General features: G+C 40.9%; 1 protein-coding gene across 1 annotated transcript in view; it reads left to right on the top strand.

The window, feature by feature from the left end:
• Nucleotides 1–4,122: 4,122 nt before the first annotated feature.
• TEX11 (testis expressed 11) overlaps nucleotides 4,123–14,076 on the top strand; it is a 360,505-nt gene continuing 350,551 nt past the window's right edge. Inside the window, exons 1-2 of the mRNA XM_011992031.1 lie at nucleotides 4,123–4,200; nucleotides 5,045–5,102. Of these exons, the coding sequence (XP_011847421.1) occupies nucleotides 5,066–5,102 (37 nt within the window). The 5' untranslated portion in view covers nucleotides 4,123–4,200; nucleotides 5,045–5,065. The remainder of the gene's footprint in view (nucleotides 4,201–5,044; nucleotides 5,103–14,076) is intronic.

Here is a 14,076-nt window from a genome sequence, read left to right as displayed (position 1 = left end):
AATGTTAGACCTAAAACCATAAAAACCCTAGAAGAAAACCTAAGCAATACCATTCAGGACATAGGCATGGGCAAGGACTTCATGTCTAAAACACCAGAAGAGTTATTTTTTATGTAGTAAAACTTACTGTTTTTCCTTTTTGATTTGGGTTTCCAGATCATATTTAGATCTTGCTGACTAGGTAAAACAAAAAAAAAATGACTACATCTTAGTATATTAATAAAACTATAAGATATTCACACTTATTTTTAATAGAAATTTTATGATAGAATTTAATTTTTGATTAATGTAGAATTTATTTTGGTATATGAAATGAGAGGTAAGGATCTAGTTTTGTTTTTTTTTTTAACAAATGGCTCTCCAGTCATTTCAACACTTTTTCTTGAATAATTCTTTGCCCCACTGATTTCAATAATTTCTATTTATTTTTGAGTCTGTTTCTGGACTCTATTCTGTTCATCTATCTGTCTGCACTATTGCCACACAATTTTATTTGCAATAGTTTTAATATCTGGAAGAACAAGCTCCTCTTCCTCCCTCCATTAATGATTTTGTTTTTAGAATTTTCCTGATGTAATTGCATATTTATTCTGGAAGTCTTTCTCTTCTTTTAACAGGGAGTAATGCTACTTTATTAACTAATTTACGTTCTCGGTTGCTTACTGTCTTTTAATCCACTCTATTGATGAGAATTTTAATAGGCTCTCATTAGAGTCCAAGCTGTTCAGCCATCTTACGTACCATGTATTTCACCATTTCTGTAACATTTTGTTAAAGGGTAGGACAGAAAACTTATAGCTTATGTTAGGAGGGTAAAGGAAGATAATCCACAGCATGTTGAGTGCTACTTAATGGCATTTTACTGCTCGCTGTTGCATATCCACCTCAATATGTACCTGCTTCTTTTATCTGCTCTCCTTGTCTTTCTTTCTCTTTTGCTTTTTTCTTCTGTTTCTTTTAATTTTCATTTACTTGTAACATCTAAGAAGGCCATCTGGATAAAAGAACAAACAAAAAATTTGAAGATATCCATGCATTATCAGGGTTTTCACCCTTTCTGTATATTTTCCTTTATTCACTGGTCCTTTCAGTGCACTGGTGTCAGCTCAGTAGCCCTAACTTTGGAGTCATATTTACAACCGATATTCATCAATAGAGTCATGTGATTCCTATATGCCTTATATAATCCTGAATAGTATAATATCCATTCTACTACAGACATTATTAGTCATTAAGAACTCTAAGATGCATGTGAAAGGGCTGCTTGTAGTCTTGAGAGCTGAGGTCTAATTACCACCTTGCTTGTTCATCTGTTCATCCATGAACAAAGAAGCTATGGTGGAACCAGGGACTTAGGTGGGATAATGGAAGTAGGAAGTTTGTCAACCAGGAAATGGGAAATGATAATGGGAACTAACATTTGTTAAGTGACTACTACTATATGCCAGCCACCCATTGTTCTAGATGCTTTATGTGCATTATTCTATTGAACCAGAGGCCTATAATTACTTTTATTCCCATTGTACATGTGAGGAAATTGAGGTGCTAAGATTCTTTTAATATATATGTATTTTTTAAAATAGAGGCTGGGCATGGTGGCTCACACCTGTAATCCCAGCATTTTGGGAGGTCAAGGCAGGTGGATCTCCTGAGGTCAGGAGTTCAAAATCAGCCTGACTAACATGGTGAAACCCCATCTCTACTAAGAATACCATAATTAGCTGGGCTTTGTGGCAAGCGCCTGTAATCCCAGCTATTTGGGAGGCTGAGGCAGGATAATCTCTTGAACCCGGGAGGCAAAGGTTGCAGTGAGCTGAGATCGCGCCATTGCACTCCAGCCTGGGTGACAGAGTGAGACTCCGTCTCGAAAAGAACAAAAAACAAAAAACAAAAAAAAAGAAAAAGAAAGAAAAAAAATTAGAGATGTGGTTTCATTGTTTTGTCCAGGCTGGTCTCAAACTCCTGGGCTGAAGTGATCCTCCCACCCCTGCCTCCCAAAGTGCTGGGATTACTGGTATGAGCCACTGCACTCAGGCTCTTTTTAAATTTTAATTGTTATTATTATTATTATTATTTTTTTGTATAGAGACAAGATCTCACTATGTTGCCCAGGCTGGTCTTGAACTCCTGGGCTCAAGGATTCCTTCTGTCTCAGCTTCCCAAAGTGTTGGGATTACAGGTGTGAATCACCATGCCCAATTTAGATGCCAAGATTCTTAAAACTGGCTCAAGGCCACACAGTATATGGTGCATGGAGAGTCAGTCAACTGTGGCATACTTCACTGCTCCTTTTCATCAGAATTCTTTCCCTAATATGGCAATCGAGGATTATGAAATAAAGACATACCAAATTGCAGGATGCAAAAGAAGAGGAATTAATAGCAGTACTTTCTGTTTTCCCATTTTTCTTCATTGTACTATGTAATCTAGATACAATTTTGAAGAGGGAAAATAAATTACTTTTAGAAATCTCATCTTGTCCATGAGATCTAATGACTGATTCTGAGACTTTCAAGATCAGGAAGGAACTCTGTTAATGTTCCCAGAAACTGGAGCCACGATCTCTCTTCTTTATCCTGTTAGCCAGCTCCATATCTGGCCTGAGGTGCACAAGGCTTAAAAGAGGGGTGTATAGGAGGAAGTGGGAGGCTTATTAATGTTTTGATTTTGTGTTTGTCTACAAATCTGGAGGCATCATGTTTTCACACTCCGAGTGGAGATTAGCATCATGCTTAGATTTAGCGGGAATCAAATTTTTACTTACATATTCCATCCCTCAAGCCATTTGGTTTGGAGATGGATGGGACACGGGAGCTTGCTGTGAGACTGCAGGGGAGTCTCCTAGTTTCTTAATGATTGGACAAAGGCATGGCAACAGAAATGTCTCGGAAATAAAAGGCTTATTTTTATTTTATTTTATTTTATTTTATTTTTTTTGAGACGGAGTTTTGCTCTTGTTGCCCAGGCTGAAGTGCAGTGGTGTCATCTCGGTTCACCTCAACCTCCGCCTCCCGCGTTCAAGCGATTCTCCCGCCTCAGCCTTCCGAGTAAGTGGTTACAGGCATGTGCTACCACGCCTGGCTAATTTTGTAATTTTTTAGTAGAGATAGAGTTTCTTCATGTTGGTCAGGCTGGTCTCGAACTCCTGACTTCAGGTGATCCGCCCGCCTTGGCCTCCCAAAGTGCTGGGATTATAGGCGTGAGCCACCGTGCTCGGCCTATTTATTTATTTATTTATTTATTGAGACGGAGTTTTGCTTTTGTTGCCCAGGCTGGAGTACAATGTCTCGGCTCACTGCAACCTCTGCCTCCTGGGTTCAAGCAATTCTCCTGCCTCAGTCTCCCAAGTAGCTGGGATTACAGGCATGCACCACCACGCCCAGCTAATTTTGTATTTTTGGTAGAGACGGGGTTTCTCCATGTTGGTCAGGCTGGTCTGGAACACCCAATGTCAGGTGATCCACCTGCCTTGGCCTCCCAAAGTGTTGGGATTACAGGCTTGAGCCACCGCCCCTGACTTATTTTTTATTTTTAAGAGACATGGTCTCGCTGTCGCCCAGGCTGGAGTGCAGTGGCGGGATCATGGCTTATTGGACCTAAACTCTCAGGCTCAAAAGATCCTTCCACCTCAGTCTCCCAAGTAGCTGGAACTACAGGCCTGCGCCACCACACTTGGATTTTTTTTTTTTTTTTTTTTGGTTCAGGTGCAGTCTGGCTTGTTGCTCAGGCTGGCCTCGACTAGTCTCTTCAGCTTCTAATATTTCTGCTATTTCTGACCTTTGTCACTCTTGCATAACCAGTGATCAACAGTGTCTACTTGCTTTATTTCTTTTCCTGTTCTTTTTTGTGTGTGAAGTCTTGCTCTCCTTTTGGCGGTAATCCTGGCTGGCCATCTGCACTTTTCCTTCAATTCATTGTCGTATGCTTCCAGTACTACATCATATTTGCTTACTCTCAGTGATTCTCACCCTGAACTCACCCAGTGACTGACTCTCTGAAATGCATCCCCAGGATCTAAGGTCTAGTTTGGGTCGCACGGCTTACGCTCCGTGACACAGGGTAAAGGCCAAGTGGGAGTGGCTTTAGTGGCCTAGGGTGACGCCGCTAACGACGCTAGGGGGCGGAGCTTTCTGAACGTCCTCGTGCGCCGTGGACGGAGGTTGTGGAGAGAGCAGGGCGGCATTGGTGGCTGCGGCTGAGGTGAGTGATTTAGTGGGCAGGAAGGGGTAGAATAGGCTTCAAGCGTAAGTTAGCTGGGTGGTTTATAACTAGCAAGAATATATTATAGCCATTAGGTCAAAAGTTTTTAGAGTGGCCCTAAGGCAGTGACTTTGTACTACCGAACTGCTCGTGACTCTCAAGGCGAACGAAGATGGGCAAACGTAATGTTTTTTGACGAGGATGGAGGAGTATGGGGAGCGGTGGTGGGCCACTGAACACCGGAGATAGTAGTTACTGTAGTTTAGATGCTAAAGGACCTAAAATACGTTGAAGCGGGACTGTTGATGACCGCTGGGGACAACAAAATGTTTTTTGATGAGGATAGAGGAGTATGGGGAGCAATGATGGGCCACCGAAAACCGGAGATAGTAGTTATTGTTGTTTAGATGCTGAAGGACCTAAATTACGCTGAAGTGGGACTGTTGATGACCGTTGGGGGCAGTATGCTGAAGGTGCTAGTTTTCTCATAGAGCGGGAAAAAGGACCATGAGTGATTGGATGCTTTGAATGTGCGGTTGGTAGCGGGTGTGGATTTTGAACCAATTAGGAAGAAGCAGCGAGACCCAGCCAGACCAATCACAGGGTACCACTCAGCTCCACTTCCTCCGTTGCCAGGCAGACTTATGGTAAGAAAAGGTCCCTTTGATGTAACTTGGCAGCCTGGCCCTGCCCCTCACAAAAGCCCTTTCATGGGCTTTTAACTTTACTCGGCCTTTTTTTCTGCCTTTGGATAACAAGTAACGGGAAACATTTCACTGGAAAGAAATTTGTTGAGAAACTAGAGGATAAAGCAGAGTATTAAAAATATGTTGTTATTTCATAGGCTTGAGCCAGAGATTTAAAAATGGACAAAGATGATTTTCTTTCCATGGACTTTAAAGGTACGTAGCTTTACGTGGTAGTACAAAATAATGTCAAACTGCTGCTTCATTTAAGATCTAAATATTGCCGGGCGTGGTGGCACACGCCTGTAATCCCAGCACTTTGGGAGGCCAAGGCGGGTGGATCACAAGGTCAGGGGCTCGAGACCAGCCTGACCCAACATGGTGAAACCCCGTCTCTACTAAAAATACAAAAATTAACCGGGCGTGGTAATCCCAGCTACTCAGGAGGCTGAGGCAGGAGAATCGCTTGAACCTGGGACGCGGAGTTTGCAGTGAGCAGAGATCGCGCCACTGCACTCCAGCCTGGGCGACAGAGTGAGACTCTGTCTCAAAAAAAAAAAAAAAAAAACTAAGTATTTTGTTTCTGAGTTTTGTCTTTTTGCAGTGTCCTTAGCTCCAGGTTTTCCCATTTATGTACCAGAAACAATGTCGATTTTTAACACACTGGGAACCTTTTCATGAACTAGTGTAGGGAGACAGAATTCACAATTCATAACTTGTTTTTTTTTCAGGATTTTTATGACATGCAAAATAAAACGTTTAATCTGAAAGATAAATCTATTGCAATAAAAATAAGTTTAAAAAATTACTGCAAGATCTTGGAGTGCCTTTCCATAATCATCTGTGAAAAATAAATTATGTCCTGTGTAGTTTTAGATTTAAGTGCATTTTGTTGTGTCTTAATTCTTTGGAAAATTGGTAATCTGTGTTTGCTATTTATGGGAACTCTTAATAAACAAAAGCAATTTGATTGACCAGAGCACCAGATTCCTCAACTGTGCTAGATATAGGAGAGTTTATAGTACTTTCTTTGTTTCTGGGGAATAATGAGACCTGTGGTACCTTCACATTCATATAATAATGAAATAGGTGGTAAGAAATGTGGCTACAAATCTATGATTTTAAAAAGTTCAGGTCAATATTTTGTTAATACTTGTTTTTTGTTTGTTTTGTTTGTTTGTGTTTTGAGAGAGAGTTTTGCTCTTGTCGCCCAGGCTGGAGTGCAGTAGTGCCATTTTGGCTCACTGCAACCTCTGCCTCCTGAGTTCAAGCGATTCTCCTGCCACAGCCTCCCGAGTAGCTGGGACTACAGGCCCGCACCACCATGCCTGGCTAATTTTTTTGTATTTAGTAGAGACAGGGTTTCACCATGTAGGTCAGGCTGGTCTCAAACTCCTGACCTCAGTTAATACACCTGCCTCGGCCTCCCAAAGTGCTGGGATTACAGGTGTGAGCCACCATGCCAGGCCAATATTTATTATTTTAAAACGATAACAGTAAAGCCCACTACTATTTAATTTAAGTTTTAAATTAAGATAAAATATCTTAAAGGTATAAAGATGGAATAAGGATTATGATTCTTAAGTAGATAATATTTGATACTTTGTATTTACATAAATATTTGAATCACACAGAAAAGTATACAAAATAACATAATGAACATCTATGTACCTACCACTGAGTTCTGTCAAATCTTAAGTTTGCCATGTGCTTCAGATATTTCAAAGCACTAAAAGATTACATGTACCATTTTTCTTTTTAAATTTTATATAAATAGTTATTTTATATTTCTTTCTCCTGCAGCTTGTCTTCTTTTTTCCTTTTTTTGCTCAGCATTGTGTTTATATATATATATATATATTTTTTTTTTTTTTTTTTTTTTGAGACGGAGTTTTGCTCTTACTGCCCAAGCTGGAGTGCAATGGTGTGACCACGGCTCACTGCAACCTCTGCCTCCCAGGTTCAAGTGATTCTCCTGCCTCAGCCTCCTGAGTAGCTGGGATTACAGGCACGCACCACCATGCCCGCCTAATTTTTTGTATTTTTAGTAGGAACGGGATTTCACCGTATTGGCCAGGCTGGTCTTGGACTCCTGACCTCAGGTGATCCGCCTGCCTCGGCCTCCCAAAGTGCTAGGATTACAGGAGTGAGCCACTGTGCCAGGCTGTGTTTTCAATATTTACCCATATGAATATTTTTAGTTCATTTATTTTCACTGCTGATGAGTAGTTATTTCATTGAATGTAAATGTACCACAATTTATTCATTCGGTCTCCTTTGTTGGACATAAACATTGTTTCAAATATTTGCTATTACAAACAACAATGCTACAATGAACACTGTGTTTCTGAGAGTTTAGCAGAAATTTAAAAAAAAAAAACAAAAAAACTGGGTGTGGTGTTGCATGCCTGTACTAGTGTCAGGAGCCAGAGGAGGGAGGATCGCTTGAGCCTAGGAGGTGGAGGCTGCAGTGAGCCTTGATTGCTCCATTATACTCCAGCCTGGGTGACAGAGTGAGATCCTGTCTTAAAAAAAAAAAAAAATTAAAGACCAAGAAGGAATAGAAATGTGTCTAGATAATTACACCCATTGGGGCTAAATAAATGTAACTCCTTTTCTGCATGTCATCTTCAACTATTTGAAGATAACTTATCTTTTACCCCAGAAAGTGTCTTCAGATTGAACATTCTCAGTTTGTTCAAACATTCCTTATATTACCTGGTTTCTAGTCCCCTTATCATTTTGTTTGCTATCCTTTAAACATGCTCTGTTCTTTTCATGTTATTTCTTAAAGTGTGGTACCCAGAATAGAACACAATTCTCTATGTTTGATATGATCAGCATAAAATACAGTCATGTGCTGCTTAATGACATTTCAGTCAACAAAGGACAGCATATACAACAGTGGTCCCAGAAGATTTTAATGGAGCTGAAAAGTTCCTGTCACCTAGTGATGTCAGAGCTGTTATAAAGTTGTAGAGCAATGCTTTATTCATGTGTTTGTGGTGATGCCGGTGTAAACAAATCTACTGTGCTGCCAGTTGTTTAAAACTATAGCACGTACATTTATATACAGTACATAATACTTGATGGTGATAATAAATGACTATGCTACTGGTTTATGTATTCACTATACCATACTATGCTATCTTATACTATTTTTTATCATCATCTTAGAGTGTACTCCTTCTATTTGTAAAAAATAAAGTTAACTGTAAAATGGCCTTAGGCAGTTCCTTCAGGAGGTATTCCAGGAGGCATTGTTATCATAGCAGGTGACAGGTCCATGCATTTTATTGCCCCTGAAGAACTTCCAGTGGGACAAGATGTGGAGGTGGAAGACAGTGATAATGATAATTCTGAGCCTGTGTAGGCCTAGGCTAATAATGTGTGTGTTTGTGACTTAGTTTTTAACAAAAAGTTTAAAAAGTAAAATTAATAATGTTAACAGAAAAAAGCTTATAGAATAGGGATATAAAGAAAGAAAACATTTTTGTACAGCTGTATAATGTTTGTGCTTTAAGCTATGTGTTATTACAAAAGAGTCAAAAAGTTAAAAATAATTAAAAAGTTTGTACTTTAGGAGGCCGAGGCAGGCAGATCACTTGAGCTCAGGAGTTCGAGACTGGCCTGGGAATCATGGTGAAACCCTGTCTCTACCAAAAATACAAAAAATTATCCTGGCGTGGTGGCACGCGCCTGTGGTCCCAGCTACTCTGTGGTCCCAGTTACTCAGTAGGTTGAGGTGGGAGGATCGCTTGAGCCTGGGAGGCAGAGGTTGCAGTGAGCTGAGATTGCACCACTGCATTCCAGCCCTGGTGACAGAGTGAGACCCCATCTCAAACAAACAAACAAACAAGCAAACAAAGCTTATAAAGTAAAAAAGTTACAGTAAGCTAAGGTAAATTTATTATTGGAGAAATAAACGTATTATTTTATAAATTGAGTGTAGCCTAAGTGTACAGAGTTTATAAAGTCTACAATAGTGTACAGTAATGTCCTAGGCCTTCACTTATGTTCACCACTCACTCACTGACTCACCCAGAGCAACTTCCAGTTCTGCAAGCTTCACTCATGGTAAGTGCCCTATACAGGTGTACCTTTTTATTATCTTTTAAAAATTTATTATTATTGTTATTTGAGGCAGGGTCTCATTCTCTCACCCAGGCTGGAGTGCAGCGCAGTGGTGTGATCATGGCTCACCACAGCTTCTACCTCCTGGGTCCAAGTAATCCTCCCACCTCAACATCTTGCGTAGCCGGGAATCACAGGCATGCACCACCATGCCCAGATAATTTTTAATTTTTTTGTGGAGATGGGATCTCCCTATGTTGCCCAGGTTGGTTTCGGACTCCTGGGCTCAAGGGATCCTCCTTCCTCGGTGTCCCAAATTGCTAGGATTACAGTTGTGAGCCACCGTACCCAGGCATTTTTAATCTTTTATATCATATTTTTACTTACCTTTTCTAGGTTTAGATATGTTTAGATACACAAATACTTATCATTGTGTTACAGTTGCCTGCAGTAATCAGTACAGTAACTTGAGGTATAGGTTTGTAGCCTAGAAGCAATAGGCTATACCATACAGCCTAGATGTGTAGTAGGCTATACCATCTTGTGTAAGTATACTCTATGACAGGGGTCCTCAACCCCTGGGCCATGGACCATTACCTGTCTCTGGCCTGTTAGGAACCTGGCTGCACAGCAGGAGGTGAGCCCTCGGGCCAGCAAGCATTACTGCCTGAGCTCCGCCTCCTGTCAGATCAGTGGCCAGTAGTATTAAATTCTCATAGGAGCCCGAACTGCCCACATGAGGGATCTAGGTTGCATGCTCCTTATGAAAATCTAACTAATGCCTGATGATCTGAGGTAGAACAGTTTCATCCTGAAACCATCCCCCCACCATCCGTGGAAAAATTGTCTTCCACAAAACCGGTCCCTGGTGCCAAGAAGGTTGGTGACCACTGCTCTATGACATTGGGACAATGATAAAAATCACCAAATCACACAATTCTCGGAATGTATCCCTGTCCTTAAGTGATGCACACCTGTAATCTTTCTCTTTAGATTTAGGACTGATCATTTTTCTCTTTAGATAATAATATAACTAAGACTGAATTTGCTTTTTCTTTCTTTCATATCACGTTAGTTATTCATTTTGAACTCTGTCCCCCAAAGCCCGTCAGTCTTTTTTAAATATTTATTTATTTATTTATTTATTTAGACAAGGTCTCACTCTATTGCCAGGCTGTAGTGCAGTGGCGCTATCCTCCTAGGTTCAAGTGGTCCTCTCACCTCAGTTTCCTGAGGGAATACAGGCATGTGCCACCATTCCTGACTAATTTTTGTATTTTTGGTAGAGATAGGGTTTCACCATGTTTCCCAGGCTGGTCTCCTGAGCTCCTGAGCTCAAGCGATCTGCCTGCCTACGCCTCCCAAAGTGCTGGGATTATAGGCGTGAGCCACCATGCCTGGTCTCAGTCTTTTAAAAATATATGCTGCTGTTAAGTGACATCTTGATTGGTGCAGTTAGTTTTGAAGACTTACCTGCAGGACTATACTTTTTTCTTACATTAATCCCATTGCTATTGCTGGAGATTTAATTTCTGTTCCTTATTATATAATCTATCTTATTTGTGATTTTTCCTCAGCTTCTTCTTCCAAATCATTTACAAAACTGTTAAATAAAACAGGGCCAAGGACAGAATGTTATGCTATTACAAACCTTACTTCAAGTTGACATCAATCCATTAAGCTTTGGTTATGCTTATGCAGTCTGCCTGATTTGCGCTTGTCTCCAAAGTCTGACAACCATCTCTTGTTCTACACTGGGCATTATCCCTAGGTTTAGAATTTCTGGTTCTCCTTTTGGAAGAGCTCTTGGGGCTCACCATATATGCATTTCTGTTACAAACTCTTCTGTTCACCTTTGAGGCTGCCTTCTACATGTTGAACAAAGTTTGATACCACCCTGTGCTCCTGTTTCTGATCTATGGCCTCCAGGGATTTACTCTCCAAAGCACTTTTCTTTCTGCCCTTCCCTCCTTCCCTTTGTTCCTCCTTCCTTCCTCCCTCCCTTCCTCATTTTCTTTATGATAAATCATTTCTTTCATTTTCTTTATGATAAATCAACTTTATTGAAGTGTAACTTACATACAGTAAAATTCACACGTTTTAAGCGTGCAGGTTTTTTTTTTTTTTTTTTTTTTTGGCAAATGTAACTCTTCTAAACACCACTCCAATCAAGAAATTGAACATGCTCATTTTCTTAGAAAATTTCATCTTGCCACTTTGCATTCAGTCTATCCCTAATGCTCCACCTTAGGCAACCACTGTTCTGTTTTCTATTACCTGTAGTTTAGTTTATAAATGAAATCATACAGTGTACCTTTTTCTCTTTTTCTTTTTCTTCATTTTTTGAGATAGAGTCTCTCTCTTTCGCCCAGGCTGGAGTACAGTGGTGCAGTCTTGGCTTCCTGCAGTCTCTGCCTCCCAGGTTCAAGTGATTCTCATGCCTCAGCCTCCTGAGTAGCCGGGACTACAGGATGTGCCACCACGCCTGGCCAAATACCCTTTTTTCTTTTTCTTTTTCTTTCTGTCCTTTTTTTTTTTTTTTTTGGCTTTTAAGCAACATAAATTTATTTCTCACAGTTCTGCAGGCTTGAAGTCCAAGATCATCAAGGCACCAACAGATTCTGGCGAGGGCCTTCTTGCTAGATGGCAATCCTTTCTGTGTCCTCACAAAGTGGAAGAGGGTAAACAAGCTCCCTCAGGCATTTTTTAAAAGAGCACGAATCCCATTCGTGAGAGTGGACCTAATCACCTCTCAGAGGTTCCACCTTTTAATACCATCACATTGAGGATTAGGTCTCAACATATGAATTTGGGGCCAGGGATCCATGAGCATTCAGACTGCAGCAAAGACATCTTCATGCCAAATATTCTCTGATCCAAGACCTTCTTCTTGAATGTTGTCTCCTTACCATGGTATTTTTATGTGCTCATTCTCTAGTTTATCTGTGTCCATTACTCTGGGGTTTCAAACACGGTCTCCAAATACAGCATGAGGCTGGGCCTGGTGGCTCACACGTGTAATCCCAGCACTTTGGGAGGCCAAGGTGGGCGGGCCACTTGAGCTCAGGAGCTTGAAACCAGCCAGGGCAACATAACAAGATCTCGTCTCTATTAAAAATAAAAAAAAAAAAATTAACCAGGTGGTATGCACGTGTATTCCCAGCTCCTCAGGAGGCTGAGATTGGAGGATTGACCGAACCAGGGAGATCAAGGCTGCAGCGAGCCACGATCACGCCACTGCACTCCAGCCTGGCTGACAGAGCAAGGCCCTGTCTCAAAACAAACAAACAAAATCAAATCTAGCATGAGTGAAGAGTTGAGACGTATTGCATTACTGGAAAGGAAATGTCTAGGTTTCATCTCTTAGCAGTACCCTTTTTTCTATTGCATCTTTCACTAAGCGTAGTTGTTTTGAGATTCATTTATATTGTTCCATATACAAGTAATTAATTCCCTTTTACTGTTTAGTAGTATTCCACTGAATGATTATATTGCAATTTGTTATCCATTCCTCAGTTGATGCACAGTTTTGGTGACTATGAACAAGTTGATATGAATGTTCATGTACAGGGCTTTTTTTTTTTTTTTTTTTTTTTGAGACAGGGTCTTGCTCTGTCACCCAGGCTGGAGTGCAGTGTCACAATGATAGCTCACTGCAACCTTGACATGTATACTTTTTGAAAATGGACTTAGGTTTTCATTTCTCTTGGGGGAAATACCTAGGTGGGAAATTTCTGGGATGTAAAAAGCTTTTGTAACCAGCTTCCAATAGGTTATCTAGAGTATTTTCTTTCTGGAAGACAGGTTTTTATTTAAGCAACCCGGCTTGGCGATTTCCTAAGCTGTGCCACCTGATTCAGAAAAATTTCTTCATCTTGACAAACGGAAGGCACATCCAAAACAGAGGACGGCTTAATATGGGAAATAGCAAAAAGAAGCTGAAGGATGTTGAAAGAATATTGGCACTGAGATAATTTAGCTTAGTTGTCCTCAACATTAGGGTTAATTTTTCTTAAAGAATGACAACTGTTTATCACACTTTGGAACTCCTTTTCCTATGATAAGTTTGGAGACAAATTCTCATTCTCCTTTATATATATATATATATATATACACACACACACACACACACACATATATATATACACACACACACACACACACTTTATTAACTTTTTTTTGAGACAGAGTCTCACTCTGTTGCCCAGGCTGGAGTTCAGTTGCACGATCTGGGCTCTCTGCAACCTCTACCTCCCGGGCTCAAGCGATTCTCCTGCCTCAGCCTCCCAAGTAGCTGGGATTAGAGGCACCTGCCACCACACCTGGCTAATTTTTGTATTTTTAGTAGAGTCTGTGTTTCACCATGTTGCCCAGGCTGGTCTTGAGCTCCTGACCTCAGGTGATTCACCTGCCTTGGCCTCCCAAAGTGCTGGGATTACAGGTGTGAGCCACTGTACCCAGCCTTTTTTTCTAGATTTCTTTCTTTTTTTGAGGCAGAGTCTCACTCCATTGCCCAGGCTGGAGTGCAATGGCATAATCTCAGCTCACTGCAACCTCCACCTCCCAGGCACAAGCGATTCTCGTGCTTCGGCCTCCCTAGTAGCTATGACTGCAGGCATACCAGGCTAATTTCTGTATTTTTAGTAGAGACGGGGTTTTGCTGTGATGGCCAGGCTGCTCTTGAACTCCTGGCCTCAAGTGATCCACCCACCTCAGCCTCCCAAACTGCTGGGATTATAGGCATGAGTCACCACCACTGGCCTTCATTGATCTTTTATATATATATATTTTCATTTCAATTTCATTTATTTCTATTCTGATCTTTATTATTTCTTTTCTTCAATTAACTTTGGGTTTGGTTTGCCTTTGCTTTTCTAGTTAAGAATCATCATTAAGTTGTTTGTTGTTTGGAGTTCTTCCTCTTTTTTGATGTAGGCACTCAGTGATAAACTTCACTCTGAGTAGTGCTTTTGCTGTATCCCATATGTTTTGGTGTGTCGTGTTTCCATTATCATTTCTTTCTTTTTTTTTTTTTTTTGAGACGGAGTCTCGCTGTGTCGCCCAGGCTGGAGTGCAGTGGCGCGATCTCGGCTCACTGCAAGCTCCGCCTCCTGGG

Source organism: Mandrillus leucophaeus, unplaced genomic scaffold (assembly GCF_000951045.1).
Source record: "Mandrillus leucophaeus isolate KB7577 unplaced genomic scaffold, Mleu.le_1.0 Scaffold401, whole genome shotgun sequence".
In the NCBI taxonomy this organism is placed as follows: Eukaryota; Metazoa; Chordata; class Mammalia; order Primates; family Cercopithecidae; genus Mandrillus; species Mandrillus leucophaeus.
Note: the sequence above shows the minus strand (reverse complement) of the source record. Positions and strands in the feature narration are given on the sequence as shown.